At 44.0% G+C, this 26,060-nt stretch overlaps 1 protein-coding gene across 1 annotated transcript in view; it reads left to right on the forward strand.

The window, feature by feature from the left end:
- The window catches only part of LOC121556826 (collagen alpha-6(IV) chain-like), an 85,308-nt gene that overhangs the window by 14,401 nt on the left and 44,847 nt on the right, over positions 1 to 26,060 (forward strand). Inside the window, exons 5-13 of the mRNA XM_045205190.1 lie at positions 1,373 to 1,479; positions 3,258 to 3,441; positions 3,762 to 3,830; positions 7,181 to 7,288; positions 12,951 to 13,169; positions 13,432 to 13,593; positions 13,718 to 13,885; positions 14,125 to 14,268; positions 14,522 to 14,629. Coding sequence (XP_045061125.1) covers positions 1,373 to 1,479; positions 3,258 to 3,441; positions 3,762 to 3,830; positions 7,181 to 7,288; positions 12,951 to 13,169; positions 13,432 to 13,593; positions 13,718 to 13,885; positions 14,125 to 14,268; positions 14,522 to 14,629 — 1,269 coding nt within the window. The remainder of the gene's footprint in view (positions 1 to 1,372; positions 1,480 to 3,257; positions 3,442 to 3,761; positions 3,831 to 7,180; positions 7,289 to 12,950; positions 13,170 to 13,431; positions 13,594 to 13,717; positions 13,886 to 14,124; positions 14,269 to 14,521; positions 14,630 to 26,060) is intronic.

The following is a 26,060-nucleotide window of genomic DNA, read 5'->3' on the forward strand; positions in this document are numbered from 1 at the left end:
TGACAGAGCTCTAGAGTTCCTCTGTGGAGATGGGAGAAACTTCCAGAAGGACAAGCATCTCTGCAGCAATCCACCAATCACGCCTTTATGGTAGACGGAAGCCACTCCTCAGTAAAAGGCACATGACAGCCCACTTGGATATTGCCAAAAGGCAACTAAAGACTCTCAGACCATGAGAACAAGATTATCTCGTCTGATGAAACAAAGATTGAACTCTTTGGCCTGAATGCCAAGCGTCACGTCTGGAGGAAACCTGGCACCATCCTTACGGTGAACCATGGTGGTGGCAGCATCATGCTGTGGGGATGTTTTTCAGCGGCAGCGACTGTGAGACTAGTCAGGATTGAGGGAAAGATGAATGGAATTAAGTACAGAGAGATCCTTGATGAAAACCTGCTCCAGAGCACTCAGGACCTCACACTGGGGTGAAGGTTCACCTTTCAACAGGACAACGACCCTCAGCACACAGCCAAGACAACGCAGGGGTGGCTTCGGGACAAGTCTCTGAATGTCTTTGAGTGGCCCAGTCAGAGCCCGGACTTGAACCCGATCGAACATCTCTGGAGAGACCTGAAAATAGCTGTGCAGCGACGCTCCCCATCCAACCTGAGAGAGATTGAGAGGATCTGCAGAGAGGAATGGGAGAAACTCCCCAAATACAGGTGTGCCAAGCTTGTAGCATCATACCCAAGAAGACGCGATGCTGTAATCTTTGCCAAAGGTGCTTCAACAAAGTACTCAGTAAAGGTTCTGAATACTTATGTAAATGTATTATTATTATTTTTTATTTTTTTGGGGTGGGGGTTGTATATAAATTAGCAAAAATGTCATTATGGGGTATTTTGTGTAGATTGATAAGGGAAAAAAACTATTTAATCAATTTTAGAATAAGGCTGTAACGTAACAAAATGTGGAAAAAGTCAAGGGGTCTGAATACTTCCCGAAGGCACTGTATAATGAAATGAGGTGGATATAAATAGTTTCGGGGGGAGAATATTATTTTGGGACCATCAGGTGACTTCCTGATGACTGATACACTGAATGTCCTGAGAACGCCGTAAAAACATCCTGGCCTGGTCCTCAATGACAGAAGGAACTCTAGGCAAAAGACTCCTAGATCTAGAGAACGGCACGCTGGGATAATGTCTTGTCAAAACCCTAAAAGGGACCTAATGGGAAGGTCACCAAATGTCATTAGGATGTCCCCTGTCTGCTGGGAAGGCTTGTAATACTCACTATTTTATTCTATCTCTGTTGAGGTATGAATCTTTTTGTGCGCTGTTATGCAGTACAGTGCAGCGTTTTCCCGGATTTATTTTGACCACTGGATGTGAGTTACAATGTAAGCGTGTAAAGCCTGGTTGGTTTCTAGGTGTGAAGGGATACATCGGCCCCCTGGGGCCGGCTGGTCGTCCAGGCTTCACTGGGAGGAGGGGAGACGAAGGGAAGCCGGGTCCACCTGGTGACACCGGCCCAGAGGTGAGTCTACCAAGGTCATTAAGGTCACCAAAAGCCATATTCAAACTGTTACTGATTTAGTTACATACAGAAGGAACTGGAACTAGGAGTCGGGCCTTAAGCATGGATCTAATGTTTATTTAAGATGCCTAAATCCTCATCATAATGATAGTAACCTCAACATGTCGGGCCATACTTTGTTAAACTGGTAAACTTGGCCACCAGAGGGAGATTCTAAAACCTCCAACTTCAAGGTTTACTTTGTTACTCTTGGTCTGCAACAAGAAGTGAAGTGTGCCAATATTTATTGCCTGATGCATCCTTGACTAGGCTAGCCAACTAACATTAAACAAAATTCAAAAGAGACGTTTTCGCATACACATGTATGACCAGATTCCACGTTTTTGCCTGTTCGTTTCACAAACATCCATGTAATTTCACAGGAATAAAGATGTAGGAGAATTATACAACATGTAAGTTTGTATTCATACATCGTAAAAAAAAAAGTGGCAGATGCTCGTGGTCTTGTCAAATAGCTGTAATTTACCCCTTACTGCTATAACTAACTGGCGGCGGTAAGCCCAGAGATGGCAAGATACGATGACTGTGAGTTTGAAATCCACTCGGGCAAGGTTTTTCTTTGAGGAAAAAACACTCCACTGCTGGTCCTCGAGTCAAATAATGCATATGTGACAAAGTAGATGATTGTTAAAATACATATAAAATGTTGTACGCCTACATTTAGGTGTACATGTCCATGTAATATAGCCTATGCTAAATGATTATTAGGCCCTAGCAGTCTACAAGGCTGAAGGAAGACGTGGCTCCTTATTAAATTCATTTTTTGTTAACAGACACAATCATTCTGACCAGCTGGTCGTACTTAGCATAGTGGCTAATTGTGCCAGGTTTGCCTATGAGAAAATCTAGCAGCTAGCCAATTTAGACCAAAGGTCTAAACCTCCCGCCTAAGCAAAAGTTTGCGAGTATGGACTTGTCTAGTCTAAGGCTGCGTTTCAAACACATAAAAGACACACCCTCCTCCACTTACCCTCGCCTAATGCCCTTGGGGGAATACCCACGGCCATCTTTGCCGTCGGTCCAAACAATTACCCAAGCAAGGAAAGTTGGCAACGTAAGCCCCTCAGCCCTCGTTTTTGATCGAGTGTGCGAGTGTACAATTTTGTTCACTCCAGGGCCTGAAACGCCCCATAATTCAATTTGCGATGATTGTACATCCACTAAGAAAAGTCAGCCAAAACTTAAAACCAACATCAATATGGAGAAGTCAACATACAAGTGTAAGTAAAAATGAATGTAAATAAGTTAGAAATTGTGCTACTAATGCACATGACGCCACAAACACGTATCGTAAAAGTAATGATTGTTTGGTTAGCTTTTGGAAATGTTAGCTAGCGCATACAATCACACTTATACGTTGTAATTTTCGATTGACCTGATATCGTCGGATGGCTACTATTCAATGATGCGGATGTGTTGTCTTCTAGCCAGGATATGAAATATAATCATAATTGACTGTAGCGTATATAACGCACACACAACAGCTGGTTCCATGATGACTGAAAACATAACCGTGGGACGAATGAGTGACGAATATCCGGGCAAGAGCGGTCCATTTAAAATTAATTAATTATTCCCTCGCCCCTTGCCCTGCAAGAGTCAACTCATCATACGTCATGATACGTCATCAGAAGTGTCCACTTAATTTGAGGACTGAGGGGAGAGCGTGTGTCTTTACGTGTTTGGAATGCAGCCTAAGTTTGATTGGTTCCACTCAGGGTGACAGTTACTCAGGATTCCCCGGTGAGAGAGGGTATCCAGGTTATGACGGACCAAAGGGGCTTGCTGGACCCGTCGGCCCCCCAGGACCTGATGTGATTGGGGCAGTGGGGGAACGGGGACTCCCAGGCGACCAGGGACCTCCAGGATTCAGGGGACCTCTTGGGCTCAAAGGAGTAAGGGGTAAGGAGCTTGTCAGTGTGTGTGAAACACGAAGACATTATTTGGTTTCTGACTTTTGTATTGACAGGTCAGGGTTGGAAATCAGCATTTATTACTGTTAGTTATTAATTACCTATTTATTAGTTATTTGTGTGTATGTATTACTGGATGAAGAGTGGTAGATTAACAAAAGAGATGCATGCACACTCAATTACAACCTTGGAGTAAACTCAAACAACCCTTCATGACAAAAGATAACATTATTTAAGAAGCGCTTTTAAAACATAAGCCATCCTGTTTGTCCTCCTCACCCCATCCCATGCCGCCGCTCTCTTGTTCAGGTGACACCCTACCCTGCATACCCAGTAACCCTGGTGCCCCAGGACAGAAAGGCGATGCCGGAAGCCCAGGTAAAAAACGTACAGAAACTCCAGCACACTGTGAAAAGTATCACTTTCTTATTGTGCTAATGTTTCAGCATTTCGGCATGCCTACAAGCCTACTCTGTCTTTGAATAAATTAATGAATTGTATTTGACAATTTAAAAATACACAGTTGTCTCAGCCATAACAATACAGACATAAAAAAATTATCACGGGTAAACACACAACTTTTATTTAACCTTTATTTAAGCAGGGATTCATGATGAGACCACAGTGTCTTTCGCAGATGAGCCCAGCATGAACACATTAATAAACAACAATTACTCTATACATATCTACAGTGTATATACACATCAGTTACACAATACATGAAAGCAAACACAAAACACGAAAAGCAAAATTGCCCTAGAGGCACCAACTCTACCAACTTTAAGGACTTTTGGAGATCATTCCACGAGGCGCAAAAAAACTAAAAGCAGATTTACGTAACTAGGTGGACATTGAAGGAATCTCCAGGGCTAACCATCCCTGAGTCCGAATCTGGTAACGTATACATCTGAAGGTCAACAATGAAGTAAGGTATGGCAGAAGTTTATGCAAAATGACTTTATAGATAAAAAGAGTGCAATGCATCGATCCACAAGACTTACAATCTACGAGACTTTCTGATGGTGTCAAGTTACCTCGATATTACTAAAGGTGTCCCCCTGGGGTCTATTTTGGGACCTGTCCTCTTTACTATTTATATTAATTATGCAGATGACACTGTTATGTACCCTATTGCCCCTACTGCTGACTAGGCTATGTTAGAGATGCAATCTGATTTTGTTGCCTTGGAGAAAGCCCTTGTTGATTATGTTGTGGAAAATAATCACTATACTTTATTAAAAATCAAAGTTCTTCCAGAGTTTTTGTAGAATCAAGATTTGACTTTATTTACAATTCAAACAAAGCCGTGCTGATATGCAGAGTAGCCCATTTTCTCTCTCTCTCCTTCCCCTCTATATAGTCTCATTCACACACATCCTAGCTTAAAATCCCTCCCTCTTCAGTTTCCCGCTCTCTATCGCTCCACCCACTTCCTTTGTCTATGATGGCGGCTAAATTCAACTTTTATTCAGTTCAGAATCAATAGTAATACAATCAATCAATCCCTTATCTTGCAAAAACACTCATGTTTAGTTTAAACTCTGTTCAACCCGAGCTCTCCTGAGCTTAACATGAAGATTGATTGTTGGACATGGCAGGTTCACACTTAATCTTTCACACCCAAACCTACTCCTCTTCCCCTCCCACCATGCTGTAATTACTCATGACTAGTCTAAACGCTGTTCAACTTTGGCTCCGCTCTCAGAACCTTTGTTTGAGGAGAGATGCATTAGGCCACAGTCTGGTTTCAGTCTCTGATAAGGTAGGACAGCCATGGATTTAAGTAAGAGCGAGCAATTCGACCCTAGGTCAGATTCCCACTTCACCCCCCACACACACAGTGAAACGACCCAATTAAGTTCTTGCCTAGCAACAGAGAATTCTAACTATATATTCGTGATTAACTCAGTTTTATCTCATAGTCCACTAAAAAATCTCCCTCAATTTAAAATTGGTACTAAATGTGGGAAAAACAAAATGTATGTTGTTTTCTCATTCTCATATAAATATTTCAGATGGTTTACACATTTATGCATTGGATGTTACACTCATCAAGCAGGTCCCCGCCTATAAATATCTGGGCTTTTGGATTGACTAAAAAACATACGGATGAGCTAGTTAAGAAGCTGAGATTTAAAGTAGGCTTCTTCTGCCTAAACAGCAGGAAGCAGGTTATACAGCAACCTTCTTGCCAGCTCTTGATTATGGTGACACCATTTATCAGAATGCAGCAGCCACTACTACTCTAAAACCCTTGGATGCAGTGTACCATAGCGTGCTTCACAGGTGACATGTTTAATACTCATCACAGCATCCTTTATCAGAATGTCGGCTGGATCTCTTTAAATTCCCGTAGATCACTTAATTTCTCCCTTTCTGTTTACAAAGCTATGCTGCACAAGCTTCCAACATATCTCACTTCTCTGTTAACGTATAAAAATATGAGGCACCAAACCCGCTCACAGGGTTGGCTAACTCTTGAGGTCCCTCGTGTCTCTACCAAACTAGGTAAATCAGCCTTTAGTTTTGGAATATTTTACAATCATCATTACATCTTGAATCCCTGGTGCCAATAGGGCAGTTTAGAACGCTGATGAGGAATTCATTCACTGAGGTTTGTGAGTGTTTTGGTTGATTGAAATAATGTATTTATGTTGTTGAAATGTATTGTATATGTAATTGCTGCATCTTGTAGGTAATTTTTTGCTGTTTTATTGAATTATCATGTTGATTTGTGAATGGTTTGTTCTCAGGGTACCATTGAGAATGAGACCATGGTCTCAACTGGGTTCCCCTGAATAAATGAAAGTTAAATAAATTGTAAAAACGCAAGGAGGGCCAGCCTACATTCTGATACAATATACAATTATGTGTACTTAACCTATCGCCTGTAATAAAATACAATGCGTTATGATGAACTGCCTCCAATGGCTTCAATACAGTGGCAGATGCATTCATAAAGACAGTATCGCCGTAGTCAATAACTAGAATACTTGTTGACTGAATTATTAGTTTTCTGCTATTTAACAAAAGACAAGACCTGTTCCTATAGAAGAAAAGCTTTTTCCAAAGTATGTATGCATAAATAATCAGATACATTTTTTCAAGGATTTGTTCTATTTTTTTTTATCTAAGGCGTTTAAAGGGAGCGTGTTTGTCTGCCAGAGAGAGAAAAATAGATGAGAACATTCTAGAGCTAATTCAGAGTCAGGCATGCAGCTGATAGAGGACAATTCAGAGTAATCATGAAGAAAAGCTTGTAATAAATCCCTGCAACAGATAAATGTGTATTTTGGCTTATGGCCACATCTTTAACTAAAAGCTAAAACAAATGTAGGATAGTGATATTTAGAGCCACCCCTCCCTCTTTATATCAGTCTGTCACACCTGAAGATGTTGTAATCAGCAATGCCAATGTACTTATCCGGGATCTCTGTGTGAACAAAAGTATCCGGGCTCGTGTCATGCACCCAGATATCAAGAAGGTCCATCTTTGACATCAAACTTTGTATGTTTCTATGTAACAGCCCAAGCCCTCTACGTGATTTGAAAACAGCAGGGGTATCCATATTTGTGGTATTTGAAATAATAGCACTGGTTGAGCTTACCAACGTGGGCTTCCCAATTAGCCTTAACAGTAACAGAGCTAACAGTGGAATTCCAACTTTATGGTCACAAAATAGGTTGGCACTGAACATGGTGTGACATATTTCTCTTTTTTTGTCTAGGGCTGAACGGAGAGTCAGGACCCCCAGGGTATCTTGGAGCTTTGGGCCCAGACGGGATGAAGGGAGAGAAAGGAGACTTTGGGCTGTCTGGACCACCTGGACCCATAGGTAGAAATATAATCTCTTTGTTTACCATTAGAGAATATTACTGCCTGATTAAGTGCCTTCTCTCCATTATGCTTTACTCACTAGAGATTGTCCCCATTCTAAAGACTCAAACATATCACAATTAGGTGATACTTATATTTTTCCTCTTTCACTGCATGTACAAGTGTTTTTTTGCATATCCCTGAGACACCCTTGGAGGGTGGGGTCCCAGCCATTATTGACAGCAACCCTGGAGCAATTAGGGTTACGTTCCTTGCTCAAGGGCACAGCAGCAGATTCTTCACATAGTCGACTCAGGGATTCGAACTAGCGACCTTTTCGGTTACTGGCCCAACCGCTAGGTTACCCGCCGTCCTTAGACAGTGTTTTTGTATTTATATATTTTATTTTATAGGGGGTACGTCAGCTTTAAAATTCAGATAAATTGTGGCTTCCATCAATGTAATGGTCTGCATCATTTTCAATCCCCCATATACAGTGCATTCGGAAAGTATCTAGACCACTTCCCTTTTCCCACTTTTTGTTACGTTACAGCCTTATTCTAAAATGGATTAAATTAAACATTTTCCTCATCAATCTACACACAATACCCCATAATGACAAAGCTAAAACAAGTTTTTTGAAATGTTTGTACATTTCTTAATAAATAAAAAACAGAAATACCTTATTTACATAAGTATTCAGACCCTTTTCTATGAGGCTTGAAATTGAGCGCAGTTGCATCCTGTTTCCATTGATCATCCTTGATGATCTGGGTAAGGATACCAAAAAATTTCTGCAGCATTGAAGGTCCCCAAGAACACAGTGGCCTCCATCATTATTAAATTGAAGAAGTTTGGAACCATCAAGACTCTTCCTAGAGCTGGCCGCCCGGCCAAACGGAGCAATCGGGGGAGAAGGACCTTGGTCAGGGAGGTGACCAAGAACCCGATAGAGCTCTAGAGTTCCTCTGTGGAGATGGGAGAACCTTCCAGAAGGACAACCATTTCTGCAGCACTCCACAGATCAGGCCTTTATGGTAGAGTGGCCAGATGGAAGCCACTCCTCAGTAAAAGGCACATGACAGCCCGCTTGGTGTTTGCGAAAAGGCACCTAAACGTCTCTCAGACCTTGAAAAACAAGATAATCTGGTCTGATGAAAACCAAGATTAAACTCTTTGGCATGAATGCCAAGCGTCACGTCTGGAGGCAACCTGGCACCATCCCTACGGTGAAGCATGATGGTGGCAGCATCATACTGTGGGGATGTTTTTCAGCAGCAGGGACTGGGAGACTAGTCAGGATCAAGGGAAAGATGAACGGAGCAAAGTACAGAGAGATCCTTGATGAAAAGCTGCTCCAGAGCGCTCAGGACCTCAGACAGGCGAAGGTTCACCTTCCAACAGGACAATGACCCTAAGCACACAGCAAAGACAATGCAGGAGAGTCTCTGAATGTCCTTGCTTGGCCCAGCCAGAGCCTGGACATGAACCCGATCGAACATCTCTGTAGAGACCTGAAAATATCTGTGCAGCAACCTGACAGAGCTTGAGAGAATCTGCAGAGAAGAATGGGAAAAACTCCCCAAATACAGGTGTGCCTAACTTGTAGCGTCATACCCAAGAAGACTTGAGGTTGTAATCGCTGCTAAAGGTGCTTCAACAAAGTACTGAGTAAAGGTTCTGAATACTTATGTAAATGTAATATTACAGTGTTTTATTTTTAAAAAATTGCTCTGTCATTATGGGGTATTGTGTGTAGATTGATGAGGGGCAAAAACAATTTAATCTATTTTAGAATAAGGCTGTAAAGACGAGGGGTCTGAATACTTTCAGAATGCACTGTAAGTAGGCCCCTTTAATTCTGTCTGGCTAGAATTAATTGTTTTGCTAATATAATTTTAAAAACAAGTTGCTAGGTGTAGGCAAGGCCATAAGCAAATAGGTAAACTGGGATATGACTAAAGTGTTAATCAGGTTGATTTTTTCCTTTCCATGGTAGCAAGATCTTATCTACAGTGGGGGAAAAAAGTATTTAGTCAGCCACCAATTGTGCAAGTTCTCCCACTTAAAAAGATGAGAGAGGCCTGTAATTTTCATCATAGGTACACGTCAACTATGACAGACAAAATGAGGAAAAGAAATCCAGAAAATCACATTGTAGGATTTTTTATGAATTTATTTGCAAATTATGGTGGAAAATAAGTATTTGGTCAATAACAAAAGTTTCTCAATACTTTGTTATATACCCTTTGTTGGCAATGACACAGGTCAAAAGTTTTCTGTTTCGGTTTTCACACACTGTTGCTGGTATTTTGGCCCATTCCTCCATGCAGATCTCCTCTAGAGCAGTGATATTTTGGGGCTGTCGCTGGGCAACACGGACTTTCAACTCCCTCCAAAGATTTTCTATGGGGTTGAGATCTGGAGACTGGCTAGGCCACTCCAGGACCTTGAAATGCTTCTTACGAAGCCACTCCTTCGTTGCCCGGGCGGTGTGTTTGGGATCATTGTCATGTTGAAAGACCCAGCCACGTTTCATCTTCAATGCCCTTGCTGATGGAAGGAGGTTTTCACTCAAAATCTCACGATACATGGCCCCATTCATTCTTTCCTTTACACGGATCAGTCGTCCTGGTCCCTTTGCAGAAAAACAGCCCCAAAGCATGATGTTTCCACCCCCATGCTTCACAGTAGGTATGGTGTTCTTTGGATGCAACTCAGCATTCTTTGTCCTCCAAACACAACGAGTTGAGTTTTTACCAAAAAGTTCTATTTTGGTTTCATCTGACCATATGACATTCTCCCAATCCTCTTCTGGATCATCCAAATGCACTCTCGCAAACTTCAGACGGGCCTGGACATGTACTGGCTTAAGCAGGGGGACACGTCTTGCACTGCAGGATTTGAGTCCCTGGCGGCGTAGTGTGTTACTGATGGTAGGCTTTGTTACTTTGGTCCCAGCTCTCTGCAGGTCATTCACTAGGTCCCCCCGTGTGGTTCTGGGATTTTTGCTCACCGTTCTTGTGATCATTTTGACCCCACGGGGTGAGATCTTGCGTGGAGCCCCAGATCGAGGGAGATTATCAGTGGTCTTGTATGTCTTCCATTTCCTAATAATTGCTCCCACAGTTGATTTCTTCAAACCAAGCTGCTTACCTATTGCAGATTCAGTCTTCCCAGCCTGGTGCAGGTCTACAATTTTGTTTCTGGTGTCCTTTGACAGCTCTTTGGTCTTGGCCATAGTGGAGTTTGGAGTGTGACTGTTTGAGGTTGTGGACAGGTGTCTTTTATACTGATAACAAGTTCAAACAGGTGCCATTAATACAGGTAACGAGTGGAGGACAGAGGAGCCTCTTAAAGAAGAAGTTACAGGTCTGTGAGAGCCAGAAATCTTTCTTGTTTGTAGGTGACCAAATACTTATTTTCCACTATAATTTGCAAATAAATTCATTAAAAATTCTACAATGTGATTTTCTGGAAATGTTTTTCTCATTTTGTCTGTCATAGTTGACGTGTACCTATGATGAAAATTACAGGCCTCTCTCATCTTTTTAGCAAAGCTTCTCAGCTTCTTAGCAAAGAGCAATTTCTCAAGAATTTTGCTAGGACAGGTCTGAGAGTGGTCTGAGTGGAGAAAACTGAAAATTAGCTGTTATTGGCAGAGAGGTTTGGAACTATCTTTCTTATTGGTCTATTACCTAATTTACCGCCTGTTGAAGTCACCAGGCACACCAAAACTCCATCCCACCAAAACAGGCTGAAATTTCAGGCGGTCTTTTCAAACGTACACTAAAAGGGAATTGTCATAATTTTCACAACTGCACAATGTTATTCCAACCTCATGGTGTAGAAATATATATATAAAACACAGGAAAACCAAGGTACAGCTAATGTGGAATATTGCAGTTTGAAGGAAGTTGAAGGTAGTTTTGCGAGCCATTGCTGCTGTATGTGTAGACTTCCAGTCATTGTGCTAATGCTAGTTAGCAACTTCTTTCAAACTGCATGCAGAGACTTAACATTTTTATCCACGACTTCATCTGGCTGTGGGTAAATAGAAAAAGGGCTCAATTGACAATATCTCGCACTATCCCTTTAAGCTTTTTTTGGCATGTCCATGTTACTAGATAGCAAATGTTACCTAATCAGCTGTGCTAATAATCTGTAGAAAGCCCTTGATGATACTAGCTAGATGGCCACAACTAGATAACTATCAAGATGATTAAGTCACTCTCAGTTGTCCCATGCTGCCAGTGTCAGCTAGCCAAATGTCTAGCTTGCTAGCTAATGTGAGCTAAACGATTAAACCTGTTAATTACTGAGCTTTTAACACAATGCTTATTAGCTACACCTGCTGGTACGTTCTACACAGTAGCTATTAATGTTGATATACCAGGTTTTTCACAGTACCTCAGTGGCACAGTGGTTAGTCATGGGCTTGGTCAAGCTAAACTCAGATCGAAAACCAGGTTCGCATTTCATGCTTCCTAATTTTTTACCTCTAAGTTGACTCTTTTTTTAAAAATTTGGCTCTATGGCATTATTTAGACAAATCTTGTCACTAAATAAAACAAATTATTTGAACACCAATGTGCAGCTACTAGTGTTGGTTTCAAAGAAAACAATTTTCAAAACAGTACCTAGGCAGGATTCGGCCATATGTCTTATGGCGAACTCGGCTCCATGCTCACCGTCCCTACCTGTTCAAGTGCTACCATTCAAGTGCTTTGATGAGGAAAAAAAGCCTAAGTTAATTTGTTTGTAATTTGTCCAGCCGAGGTCGGTGTTTTGAAAGCAACTTGGCATTGGTGAAAGCACCGAGACAATGGCGGAATCAGTAGGATACCGCATATGAAACGCATGATTTTATGAAACACGTTTAGAAAAATCACATGATCAAACAAAGTAATTGATCACATGGCAATTTTAATGTTTTAAGGTCTTTGTTTGGATCAGACTGCTCTGAAATTTTTACACAAGCCTTGATGTGTCGATGTCTTGCATAACATTACTAGTTAGCATCGTAATTTGCTAGCTAGCACAACATATATAGCTAGCTAGCTAGTTAGCTAAATATACTGGTTTAATATTAATGTTACAGTGGCTACAGTGGCTAGATAGCTAGCTTATGGAGGAAAAATGTAGTGTTCAGCATTGTGTGCACTTGCTGCACTTAGCATCCCATTCGTTTCATATGAAGTGTGGCTGGGGATTTGTGTGCACGTATCAAACTTCCAATATAATGCTCCTTCAAGCACAAAACTCCTTAGCTAGATGTAAAAGATGCAACTAAGAAGTAATTAAGACTTTTATTTAGCAGATGTTAATGCAGATTTATTGTTTTACTTAAGATACATTCTGGCTGTTTTGCAGATGAAAGGGGGTGGATATCACTGGGAAAAGTACCCTATCTTCTTCTTCTCGTTGTTGCTCCTTTCATGCTTTCTGATTAGCTCAAAGTCAAGTTGACAGCCAGGCTGATAATACATTGAAACGGTGAGAGAAGCCGCAGTTTGTACCTGTTGTTCTAGCAAGCGAAGGAAAGGCCCTCTACTGTGCAGGCCAACAATCTTAGTGGTGTGTTCGTGCCTTAAGACACTGTGCTTTGTTTTATATACCATTCCACACAATAATTTAATTAAAGCTTACACTAGATAATGTTCTATCTTTCCCTACCCCAGGCTCGGTGGGGTGTGTTGGAGACTCTGGAGAGGATGGTGCTGAGGGTCTGAGCTACGACGGAGCTGCCGGCTCTCCTGGCTTCCGAGGGTGTCCAGGACTGAAGGGCCCATTTGGGGACTCAGTCCCCGGCGCTCCAGGACCTATGGGCCTCAAGGGGGTAGTGGGGCTGTCGGGGCCCAAAGGAGTGCCAGGTCCACCCGGTCCAATCGGATTAACAGGTACCACCAATAAGCGACATTGAAATTGATTAAAGATTTTGAAACGTCTGCTTTAGGTATGAGGTAGTGTGTACCATATTACAGCTGACAGTCTTATAATGTGTACAGTCATATGCCTCTCAACTGGTCAGAGAAACCAGAAACTACCAGAAACACCAGAAACTATCTAGAAACTACCAGAAACATTAGAAACTATCCACAAAAATGTAATAGTTTGTGTTTTTATGTGTGATCTTAGAGAGGGTTGACTTGTCTTCTCTAGGTGCTGCGGGGCTTCCTGCTACACTGGGAAGGAAGGGGGGGCAGGGAGAGAGTGGTGCCACGGGCAGATATGGGGCCCCGGGGCCCTCCCCTGTACAGTGTGAAGAGGGGGCCTCAGGCCTTCGAGGACCCATGGGGCTAATAGGGGACATAGGCCCTCCAGGTAGGTCCTACTGACAATAGCAGCTTTGAATCAGAAAGAAAATAAAAACGTGTGTGCGTAGTAGGGCATTTCTGTATAGGTCTGCCTCATTGGGTAATATAATTCTTCTGTGTGCTTTTGTCAGGTTGCTCAGGCGAGAAAGGTGATAACGGAGAGGAGGGTCTGTCCGGCACGGGTCCTAAAGGAGCTGCAGGGAAACCGGGCCCTCCAGGGTTTCCTGGGTACTGTGGAGCCCAGGGCCCCATGGGGCCATTAGGGGACCCTGGCATACCCGGGGCCCAAGGGCAGAAAGGTGAGAGAGGCACTTCCGCTGCAGCACGTCACCCTACAGAGTCTGTGATAAGTAGAATGAATGAACATGAGCATGCATTCTAAGTGGTTTGCAAGTATGGACATTGGAACGTAGTCCATGGGGACATCTGGGGTCCCAGCCAATGCAACAAACATTAGCATTAGCATCCATAATGTCCTATTTGCAGCCTTTACAAGGCCAGAGCTGTACTGATATCCAATATGGCATCCTGTGTTCAGGTCTAATAGGGGTACCTGGTAGGGATGGGTCAGTGGGTGGTCCAGGGAGTAGTGGAACACTAGGACCCCCGGGAAGGAAAGGAGAGAGGGGTTTCGACGGTCAACGAGGCTTACCAGGAGATGAGGGCCTGAAAGGAGAAAAGGGTATGTGAATAAATTCAACATGGAAATCACACTCATAACATTATTCAATGCAGTGCTCATTAAAACAATAGTTTGTAGACGCACCATTTTAGCATAATATTGGAGTGCAGTTGAGAATCTTCAATATCCCCCTAGTTGCCTTGCAGCAAGTTGTCAAAATACATTCAAACAGCATACATTTAACATTCTACTGTACACTATTTGTAGTGATGGGATTGTAAGAGAGATGGTCTAACTTTTCCATCTGTTCCAGGTAGAAAAGGTTCCCCCGGAGCCCAAGGAGTCACCAACTTCATTTCTATCAAAGGACGAACAGGAGCTCCTGGAGCCCCAGGTCCTGATGGCTTCACTGGTCCAAGAGGTGAGCGATAGGCTACAATCAACATGTAATCCCACTAGTCTTAATATACAGTTCCTTCAGAAAGTATTCATGCCCCTTTACTTATTCCACATTTCGTTGTTACAGCCTGAATTCAAAATGGATTAAATGTATTTTTTTCTCTCACCCATCTACTACACACAATACTCCATAATAACAGTGAAAACATGTTTTTAGAAATTGTGTCACATTTATTGAAAATGAAATACAGAAATGTCTAATTTACATAAATAGTCACACCCCTGAGTCAATACTTTGTAGAAGCACCTTTGGTGGCAATGAAATCTTTAAATCGTCTTGGGTATGTCTGTATCAGCTTTGCACATCTGGATTTGGGAATTTTTTCCCATTCTTCCTTGCAGATTTTCTCAAGTTCTTTTAAGTTATATGGAGAGCGGTGGTGAACAGTTAGCTTCAATTTGATTCAAGTCTGGGCTTTGGCTGGGCAACTCAAGGACTTCCACATTCTTGTTCTGAAGCCATTCCAGCGTTGCTTTGGCTCTATGCTTGGCGTCGTTGTCTTGTTGGAACGTAAATCTTCGCCCCCAGTCTAAGGTCGTTTGCACTCTGAAGCAGGTTATCATCAACGATTTGCCTGTATTTGGCTCCATTCATTGTTCCCTCTATCCTTGCCAGTCACCCAGTCCCTGCCGTTGAAAAACATCCCCATAACATGATGCTGCCACCACCATGCTTCACGGTAGGGATGGTGTTAGACGGGTGATGAGCAATGCAATTTTTTCTCCAGACATAGCGCTTTGCATTCAGGCCAAAGAGTTCAATTTTTGTTTCATCAGACCACAGAATATTTTGCGTTAGATTGATGGGGAAAAAAAGTAATTTAATTTTTACATTTACATTTACGTCATTTAGCAGACGCTCTTATCCAGAGCGATTTACAAATTGGTGCATTCAACTTATGATAGCCAGTGGGACAACCAATTTTTTTAAAAATGTTATGGGGGGTGGGGGAAGAAGGATTACTTTTATACTATAACAGGTATTCCTTAAAGAAGTAGGGTTTTAAGTGTCTCCGGAAGGTGGTCAGTGACTTCGCTGTCCTGGCGTCGTGGGGGAGCTTGTTCCACCATTGGGGTGCCAGAGCAGCGAATAGCTTTGACTGGGCTGTGCGGGAACTGTGCTTCTGTAGAGGTAGGGGAGCTAGCAGGCCAGAGGTGGATGAACGTAGTGCCCTCGTTTGGGTGTAGGGTCTGATCAGAGCCTGAAGGTAAGGAGGTGCCGTTCCCCTCACAGCTCCGTAGGCAAGCACCATGGTCTTGTAGTAGATGCGAGTAGATGCGAGCCTCAACTGGAAGCCGGTGGAGTGTGCGGAGGAGCGGGGTGACATGAGAGAACTTGGGAAGGTTGAACACCAGACGGGCTGCAGCGTTCTGGATAAGTTGTAGGGGTTTAATGGCACAGGAAGGGAGCCCAGCCAACAGCGAGTTGCAGTAATCCAGACGGGAGATTACAAGTGCCTGGATTAGGACCTGTGCCGCTTTCTGTGTAAGGTAGGGTTGTACTCTGCGAATGTTGTAGAGCATGAACCTGCAGGATCGGGTCACCGCTTTGATGTTAGCGGAGAACGACAGGGTTTTGTCCAGGGTCACGCCAAGGTTCTTTGCACTCTGGGAGGAGGACACAATGGAGTTGTCAACTGTGATGGCGAGATCATGGAGCAGGCAGTCCTTCCCCGGGAGGAAGAGCAGCTCCGTCTTGCCGAGGTTCAGCTTGAGGTGGTGATCCGACATCCACACTGATATGTCTGCCAGACATGCAGAGATGTGATTCACCACCTGGTTATCAGAAGGGGGAAAGGAGAAAATTAATTGTGTGTCGTCTGCGTAGTAATGATAGGAAAGACCATGTGAGGATATGACAGAGCCAAGTGACTTGGTGTATAGAGAGAATAGGAGAGGGCCTAGAACTGAGCCCTGGGGGACACCAGTGGTGAGAGCACGTGGTGCCGAGACAGATTCTCGCCACGCCACCTGGTAGGAGTGACCTGTCAGGTAGGACGCAATCCAAGAGTGAGCAGCGCCGGAGATGCCCAACTCGGAGAGGGTGGAGAGGAGGATCTGATGGTTCACAGTATCAAAGGCAGCGGATAGGTCTAGAAGGATAAGAGCAGAGGAGAGAGAGTTAGCTTTAGCAGTGCGGAGAGCCTCCGTGACACAGAGAAGAGTAGTCTCAGTTGAATGGCCAGTCTTGAAACCTGACTGGTTTGGATCAAGAAGGTCATTCTGAGAGAGATAGCAGGAGAGTTGGCTAGAGACTGCACGCTCAAGACTTTTGGAGAGAAAAGAAAGAAGGGATACTGGTCTGTAGTTGTTGACATCGGAGGGATCGAGTGTAGGTTTTTTGAGGAGGGGTGCAACTCTCACTCTCTTGAAGACAGAAGGAACATGGCCAGCGGTCAAGGATGAGTTGATGAGCGAGGTGAGGTAAGGGAGAAGGTCTCCGGAAATGGTCTGGAGAAGAGAGGAGGGGATAGGGTCAAGCGGGCAGGTTGTTGGGCGGCCGGCCGTCACAAGTCGCAAGATTTCATCTGGAGATAGAGGGGAGAAAGAAGTCAAAGCGTAGGGTAGGGCAGTGTGAGCAGGACCAGCGGTGTCATTTGACTTAATAAATGAGGATCGGATGTCGTCAACCTTCTTTTCGAAATGGTTGACGAAGTCATCCACAGAGAGGGAGGAGGGAGGGGGAGGAGGAGGAGGATTCAGCAGGGAGGAGAAGGTGGCAAAGAGCTTCCTAGGGTTAGAGGCAGAGGCTTGAAATTTTGAGTGGTAGAAAGTGGCTTTAGCAGCGGAAACAGGAAGAGAATGTAGATAGGAGGGAGTGAAAAGATGACAGGTCCGCATGGAGTCTAGTTTTCCTCCATTTCCGCTCGGCTGCCCGGAGCCCTGTTCTGTGAGCTCGCAATGAGTCGTAAAGCCACAGAGCAGGAGGGGAGGACCGAGCCGGCCGGGAGGATAGGGGACAGAGAGAGTCAAAAGATGCAGAAAGGGAGGAGAGGAGGGTTGAGGAGGCAGAATCAGGAGATCGGAGGGAGAAGGATTTAGCAGAGGGAAAAGTGATAGGATGGAAGAGGAGAGAGTACATTTACATTTTACATTTAAGTCATTTAGCAGACGCTCTTATCCAGAGCGACTTAGAAATTGGTGCATTCACCTTATAGCCAGTGGGATAACCACTTTACAATATGTTTTATTTAATTTTTTTGGGTGGGGTAAGGGGGGTAGAAGGATTACTTTATCCTATCCCAGGTATTCCTTAAAGAGGTGGGGTTTCAAGTGTCTCCGGAAGGTGGTGAGTGACTCCGCTGTCCTGGCGTCGTGAGGGAGCTTGTTCCACCATTGGGGTGCCAGAGCAGTGAACAGTTTTGACTGGGCTGAGCGGGAACTGTGCTTCCGCAGAGGTAGGGGGGCCAGCAGGCCAGAGGTGGATGAACGCAATGCCCTCGTTTTGGTGTAGGGACTGATCAGAGCCTGAAGGTACGCAGGTGCCGTTCCCCTCACAGCTCTGTAGGCAAGCACCATGGTCTTGTAGCAGATGTGAGCTTCAACTGGAAGCTAGTGGAGTGTGCGGAGGAGCGGGGTGACGTGAGAGAACTTGGGAAGGTTGAACACCAGACGGGCTGCCGCATTCTGGATGAGTTGTAGGGGTTTAATGGCACAGGCAGGGAGTAGCGGGAGAGAGAGAGCAAAGGTTGTGACGGCACATTACCATCTGAGTAGGGGCAGAGTGAGAAGTGTTGGAGGAGAGTGAGAGAGAAAAGGATACAAAGTTGTGGTCGGAGATTTGGAGGGGTGTTGCAGTGAGATTAGTAGAAGAACAGCATCTAGTAAAGATGACGTCAAGCGTATTGCCTGCCTTGTGAGTAGGGGGGGACGGTGAGAGGGTGAGGTCAAAAGAGGATAGGAGTGGAAAGAAGGAGGCAGAGAGAAATGAGTTAAAGGCAGACGTAGGGAGGTTAAAGTCTTTGAAGGATCTTTAGGGTTTGGCCATGTAGGCTTGGTCACCAGCACGGTTAGGTTTAGATCATTACACGTCTTCGAGATTGCCTGAAGGCTGCATTTCCCAATCATAATTCAGGTCACCCAAGATAATAACTTCTGATTTTAAGTAAAAGAAGACAACAAACTAGTTAACTCCTCAAGTGCACAAAGGTTAGCAGAGGGAGGCCCCTATAACAGTTGTGGATAAATATTGCCCCAGACAAAGGCTTAAAAATAGTAGGGGGAAAAAATTGGCAAGGGAAATAGATATCAGTAAAGAGACAGAGAAATTATTTGGCCATTCCACCACCTCTACCCTGTCTGTCAGCTCTGAACACATTATAACCCTCAATATTAATGTCAGAGGCCAGCATGTCCCCAGAGATCCAGGTTTCAGTCAATACCAGAATGTCCGGATTCGTCTGCATAGCCCAGATCTTGATGTAATCCAGTTTAGGAAGTAAGCTCCTAATGATCAGATGCATCAACCCAAGTCCTTTACGATTTTTTAAGTCACATGGCGTCTCCAACTCAAAAAAGTATGTTCAATAGGCAGTTGCAGGCCCTGTCTGATGGTTGATATTGATATAGTTGGTATGGCTATAAGATTGCATAAAACTGCACCATTTGGTCTATTCCTATTAGTAATAGAGGAAGGAGTAAAAACTGGAATTTCTTTTCCGACGTTAGCGCCATAGGGCCATAGCCAATGTCAATATGCGGAACTCACAGAGTAACCAATTATGGAATGTTATAAACTGACTTACATTGGCTTTGGTTGCTATCGTGCAACAGTTCAAGCCCTCTATGTGAATTGAAAAATGCAAATTTTAACTAAAAGCGCTGGCTTATCTTTTGAGCTAACAAAAGCAGATCTAAGAGTGGACTTCAAATGAATGGGTACAAGATTACAACTGACAACAACCCTGGCAGTATAGACAAAAGTACGATGATAACCCTTAGAAAGGATGGGAAACACTTTTCACAACACATTAATTGTGTTCCCTCAGGCCACTACTATACTATCACATATCTACAATACAAAGTCCAAGTGGACGTGTGTAGACTGCGTGTCTTATCATGTGTATGTGACACGTCGTCAGAGTGCGCAGCTGAAAATTGTATGCTGGAAAACACTTGGTTTGTTATTTTTGATTAAAACAAAACCGCTATTCATTAATTACGAATACAGAACTTGTTTTTGCGTGGATTCCACGACGCAGCTAGCTTTTAACAGCTAGGACCGCTATTTCTTGTCCCGGAATCCCGCTTAACAGAAAGGTTGAAGCCTGCTTGACAGAGACGCTAAGCTGCTAGCCATCAAGCTAATGAAGTTGGAACCAGATTAGTTTTGCAATGGAGCCCTCTTTGTCTGGAGAACTAAATGAACGGTTCCAGCGCTGTAGGAGCTGTATCTATTACGCTTTGTTTCGGGACAAACCGGATCACTCGGAGTCGCAATGCGACAATTGTTTACTTGCCGAGGATTATAGGCTTGAGGTGGCTTCCTTGATCAAGCAGGTCGCCAGCCTACGTAAGAAACTGGGGAAAACGCAGAATGGAATGTTTACATTTTCTACGCCGGTGGCTGGACGGCGTTCGCGCTTATTGGATGCATCTCCGCCTTGTCGTTTGTTGTTATCCGACTGACCGGTGTTGCCCGGAGCTCCACCATCTGATAGCGGATTCGAAGGAGCACAGCATGAGGAGAAAGGCAATCAACAATGGTCGCATGTCACGAGCCTTGGAAGCCAAAGACAGCGACCTCCCGCAAAGCAGTCTACATCCCAACGTGAGGCCCGGAGCGGATACAAACAACGAATAGTTTCACCGTCCTGTAGCCTGATCTTCCTGCTCCTTCGTCGCTGGGAGTGCCTGTGTCTGCAGCCTACTACTACGATTTCAAAGTCGATGACGGTAACCTTCTGTCCCTGCTCTGGATCGAGCAGGGCTTCTCCATCTGTCGGAGGCCTGCACAAGGTGCCGGGAGCAACGTGCTCAAGTTATCCTGCCTCTCACCCATCCATAAAGGGTTCTCCGAATGTTGTGAAGCGTGGGAGTGGGCGGATTTCCTCGTCCTTCTCGCCAGCCATGATTTTGGGCAGCTCCATGGTAAGAAATGTGACTGTTCCTGGTACAAAAACAATGTCCTATCCCAGAGCTCTAGTAAATGACATTACTAAGCTGCTCCCAAATGTACTACGTCAGGACATGGAAATCGATTCTGTTGTAGTCCATGTGGGTTTTAATGACATTATGAAGGGCAGCTCTGAACAGTTGAAACTGGATTTTAAAGAGCTGATTCACTCTCTGCTAGACACTAACAAAAAACCCATCATATCTGGCCCTGTGCCCTCTCTGAATCGTGGCATTGAACGCTTTAGCAGGATTCTTGGTCTTCACAACTGGCTACGTGATTATTGCAGCTCAATGGGTGTAACTTTTGTTGAGAATTTCGATACCTTTTGGAAACAAAAAATGTTTTATAAAGAGGATGGGATTTTTTTATTTCAACTTTATTTAACCAGGTAAGCCAGTTGAGAACAAGTTCTCATTTACAACTGCGGCCTGGCCAAGATAAAGCAAAGCAGTGCGATAAAAACAACAACATAGAGTTACATATGGGGTAAAACAAAACATAAAGTCAAAAATACAACAGAAAAGATATATATACAGTGTGTGCAAATGTAGCAAGTTATGGAGGTAAGGCAATAAATAGGCCATAGTGCAAAATAATACAATTAGTATTAACACTGGAATGATAGATGTGCAAGAGATGATGTGCAAATAGAGATACTGGGTTGCAAATGAGCAAAATAAATAACAATATGGGGATGAGGTAGTTGAGTGGGCTAATTTCAGAAGGGCTGTGTACAGGTGCAGTGATCGGTAAGGTGCTCTGACAACTGATGCTTAAAGTTAGTGAGGGAGATAAGAGTCTCCAGCTTCAAAGATTTTTGCAGTTCGTTCCAGTCATTGGCAGCAGAGAACTGGAAGGAATGGCGGCCAAAGGAGGTGTTGGCTTTGGGGATGACCATTGAGATATACCTGCTGGAGCGCATACTACGGGTGGGTGTTGCTATGGTGACCAATGAGCTAATATAAGGCGGAGATTTGCCTAGCAGTGATTTATAGATGGCCTGGAGCCAGTGGTTTTGGCGACGAATATGTAGTGAGGACCAGCCAACAAGAGCGTACAGGTCACAGTGGTGGGTAGTATATGGGGCTTTGGTGACAAAACGGATGGCACTGTGATAGACTACATCCCATTTGCTGAGTAGAGTGTTGGAGGCTATTTTGTAAATGACATCGCCGAATTCAAGGATCAGTAGGATAGTCAGTTTTACGAGGGCATGTTTGGCAGCATGAGTGAAGGAGGCTTTGTTGCGAAATAGGAAGCCGATTCTATATGTTTTTTTGGGGAGATGCTTAATATGAGTCTGGAAGGAGAATTTACAGTCTAACCAGTCACCTAGGTATTTGTAGTTGTCCACATACTCTACGTCAGACCCGTCGAGAGTAGTGATTCTAGTCGGGTGGGCGGGTGCCAGCAGCGTTCGATTGAAGAGCATGCATTTAGTTTTACTAGTGTTTAAGAGCAGTTGGAGGTGTGAGTGTTGTATGGCATTGAAGCTCGTTTGGAGGTTTGTTAACACAGTGTCTAATGAAGGGGCAGATGTACAGTGGGGAAAAAAAGTATTTAGTCAGCCACCAATTGTGCAAGTTCTCCCACTTAAAAAGATGAGAGAGGCCTGTAATTTTCATCATAGGTACACGTCAACTATGACAGACAAAATTAGAAAAGAAAATCCAGAAAATCATATTGTAGGATTTTTAATGAATTTATTTGCAAATTATGGTGGAAAATAAGTATTTGGTCAATAACAAAAGTTTCTCAATACTTTGTTATATACCCTTTGTTGGCAATGACACAGGTCAAACGTTTTCTGTAAGTCTTCACAAGGTTTTCACACACTGTTGCTGGTATTTTGGCCCATTCCTCCATGCAGATCTCCTCTAGAGCAGTGATGTTTTGGGGCTGTCGCTGGGCAACACGGACTTTCAACTCCCTCCAAAGATTTTCTATGGGGTTGAGATCTGGAGACTGGCTAGGCCACTCCAGGACCTTGAAATGCTTCTTACGAAGCCACTCCTTCGTTGCCCGGGCGGTGTGTTTGGGATCATTGTCATGCTGAAAGACCCAGCCACGTTTCATCTTCAATGCCCTTGCTGATGGAAGGAGGTTTTCACTCAAAATCTCACGATACATGGCCCCATTCATTCTTTCCTTTACACGGATCAGTCGTCCTGGTCCCTTTGCAGAAAAACAGCCCCAAAGCATGATGTTTCCACCCACATGCTTCACAGTAGGTATGGTGTTCTATGGATGCAACTCAGCATTCTTTGTCCTCCAAACACGACGAGTTTAGTTTTTACCAAAAAGTTATATTTTGGTTTCATCTGACCATATGACATTCTCCCAATCCTCTTCTGGATCATCCAAATGCACTCTTCAGCAAACTTCAGACGGGCCTGGACATGTACTGGCTTAAGCAGGGGGACACATCTTGCACTGCAGGATTTGAGTCCCTGGCGGCGTAGTGTGTTACTGATTGTAGGCTTTGTTACTTTGGTCCCAGCTCTCTGCAGGTCATTCACTAGGTCCCCCCGTGTGGTTCTGGGATTTTTGCTCACCGTTCTTGTGATCATTTTGACCCCACGGGGTGAGATCTTGCGTGGAGCCCCAGATCGAGGGAGATTATCAGTGGTCTTGTATGTCTTCCATTTCCTAATAATTCCTCCCACAGTTGATTTCTTCAAACCAAGCTGCTTACCTATTGCAGATTCAGTCTTCCCAGCCTGGTGCAGGTCTACAATTTTGTTTCTGGTGTCCTTTGACAGCTCTTTGGTCTTGGCCATAGTGGAGTTTGGAGTGTGACTGTTTGAGGTTGTGGACAGGTGTCTTTTATACTGATAACAAGTTCAAACAGGTGCCATTAATACAGGTAATGAGTGGAGGACAGAGGAGCCTCTTAAAGAAGAAGTTACAGGTCTATGAGAGCCAGAAATCTTGCTTGTTTGTAGGTGACCAAATACTTATTTTCCACCATAATTTGCAAATAAATTCATTAAAAATCCTACAATGTGATTTTCTGGATTTTTTTTCCTCAATTTGTCTGTCATAGTTGACGTGTACCTATGATGAAAATTACAGGGCTCTGTCATCTTTTTAAGTGGGAGAACTTGCACAATTGGTGGCTGACCAAATACTTTTTTCCCTCACTGTATACAAAATGGTGTCGTCTGCGTAGAGGTGGATCTGAGAGTCACCAGCATTAAGAGCGACATCATTGATATACACAGAGAAAAGAGTCGGCCCAAGAATTAAACCCTGTGGCACCCCCATAGAGACTGCAATAGGTCCAGACAACAGGCCCTCCGATTTGACACATTGAACTCTATCTGAGAAGTAGTTGGTGAACCAGGCGAGGCAGTAATTTGAGAAACCAAGGCTATTTAGTCTGCCAATAAGAATGCGGTGGTTGACAGAGTCGAAAGCCTTGGCCAGGTCGATAAAGACGGCTGCACAGTACTGTCTATTATCGATCGCGGTTATAATATCGTTTAGGACCTTGAGCGTGGCTGAGGTGCACCCATGACCAGCTCGGAAACCGGATTGCATAGCAGAGAAGGTACGGTGGAATTCGAAATGGTCGGTGATCTGTTTGTTAACTTGACTTTCAAAAACTATCGAAAGGCAGAGCATGATGGATATAGGTCTGTAACAGTTTGGATCTAGAGTGTCACCCCCTTTGAAGAGGGGGATGACCGCGACAGCTTTCCAATCTCTGGGGATCTCAGACGTTACGAAAGAGAGGTTGAACAGGCTAATAATAGGGGTTGCGACAATTTCGGCGGCTATTTTTAGAAAGAAAGGGTCCAGATTGTCTAGCCCAGATGATTTGTAGGGATCCAGATTTTGCAGCTCTTTCAGAACATCAGCTGTCTGAATTTGTGTGAAGGAGAAGCGGTGGGGGGCATGGGCAAGTTGCAGTGGAGGGTGCAGAGCTGGTGGCCGGGGTAGTGGTAGCCAGGTGGAAAGCATGACCAGCCGTAGCAAAATGCTTGTTGAAATTCTTGATTATTGTAGATTTATCGGTGGTGATAGTGTTTCCTAGCCTCAGGAGGTGCTCTTATTCTCCATAGACTTTACAGTGTCCCAAAACTTTTGGGGTTAGTGCTAAAGGATGCAAATTTCTGTTTGAAAAAGCTAGCCTTTGCTTTCCTAACTGCTTGTGTATATTGGTTCCTAACTTCCCTGAAAAGTTGCATATCGTGGGGGCTATTCGATGCTAATGCAGTACGCCACAGGATGTTTTTGTGCTGGTCAAGGGCAGTCAAGTCTGAGGAGAACCAGGGGCTATATCTGTTCTTAGTTCTGAATTTTTTGAATGGGGCATGCTTATTTAAGATTGAGAGGAAAGCACTTTTAAAGAACAACCAGGCATCCTCTACTGACGGAATGAGATCGATATCCATCCAGGATACCTGGGCCAGGTCAATTAAGAAGGCCTGCTCGCTAAAGTGTTTTAGGGAGCGTTTGACAGTGATGAGGGGTGGTTGTTTGTCCGCGGACCTGTTACGGACGCAGGCAATAAGGCAGTGATCACTGAGATCCTGGTTGAAGACAGCGGAGGTGTATTTAGAGGGTAAGTTAGTCAGGATGATATCTATGAGGGTGCCCATGTTTACGGATTTAGGGTTGTACCTGGTAGGTTCGTTGATAATTTGTGTGAGATTGAGGGCATCTAGTTTGGATTGTAGGATGGCCGGGGTGTTAAGCATATCCCAGTTTTGGTGTAATGATGGCATGTCATAGTATTGTGAGGACAGAGGTAGAGTTACTGGATAAGTGATTTGGTTCCACTGTGTCTACATTCCTTGTGTCAAAGTAGATTACTGATGTTTAGGGTAGTGTGATTGATGGACAGGATGTAGTGATCACGACGCCAGGACAGCGGAGTCACTCACCACCTTCCGGAGACATTTGAAACCCCACCTCTTTAAGGAATACCTGGGATAGGATAAAGTAATCCTTCTACCAGCTCTACAGTAGATTGCAACTCCACCCCCTTTGGCAGTTCTATCTAGACGGAAAATGTTGTAGTTGGGGATGGAAATATCTGAATTTTTGGTGGCCTTCCTAAGCCAGGATTCAGACACTGCTAGAACATCAGGGTTGGTGGAGTGTGCTAACGCAGTGAATAACTCAAACTTAGGAAGGAGGCTTCTGATGTTCACGTGCAGAAAACCAAGGCTTTTACGGTTACAGAAGTCAACAAATGATAGCTCCTGGGGAGTAGGAGTGATACTGGGGGCTGCAGGGCCTGGGGTTAGCCTCTACATCACCAGAG

Source organism: Coregonus clupeaformis, chromosome 19, assembly GCF_020615455.1.
Source record: "Coregonus clupeaformis isolate EN_2021a chromosome 19, ASM2061545v1, whole genome shotgun sequence".
In the NCBI taxonomy this organism is placed as follows: Eukaryota; Metazoa; Chordata; class Actinopteri; order Salmoniformes; family Salmonidae; genus Coregonus; species Coregonus clupeaformis.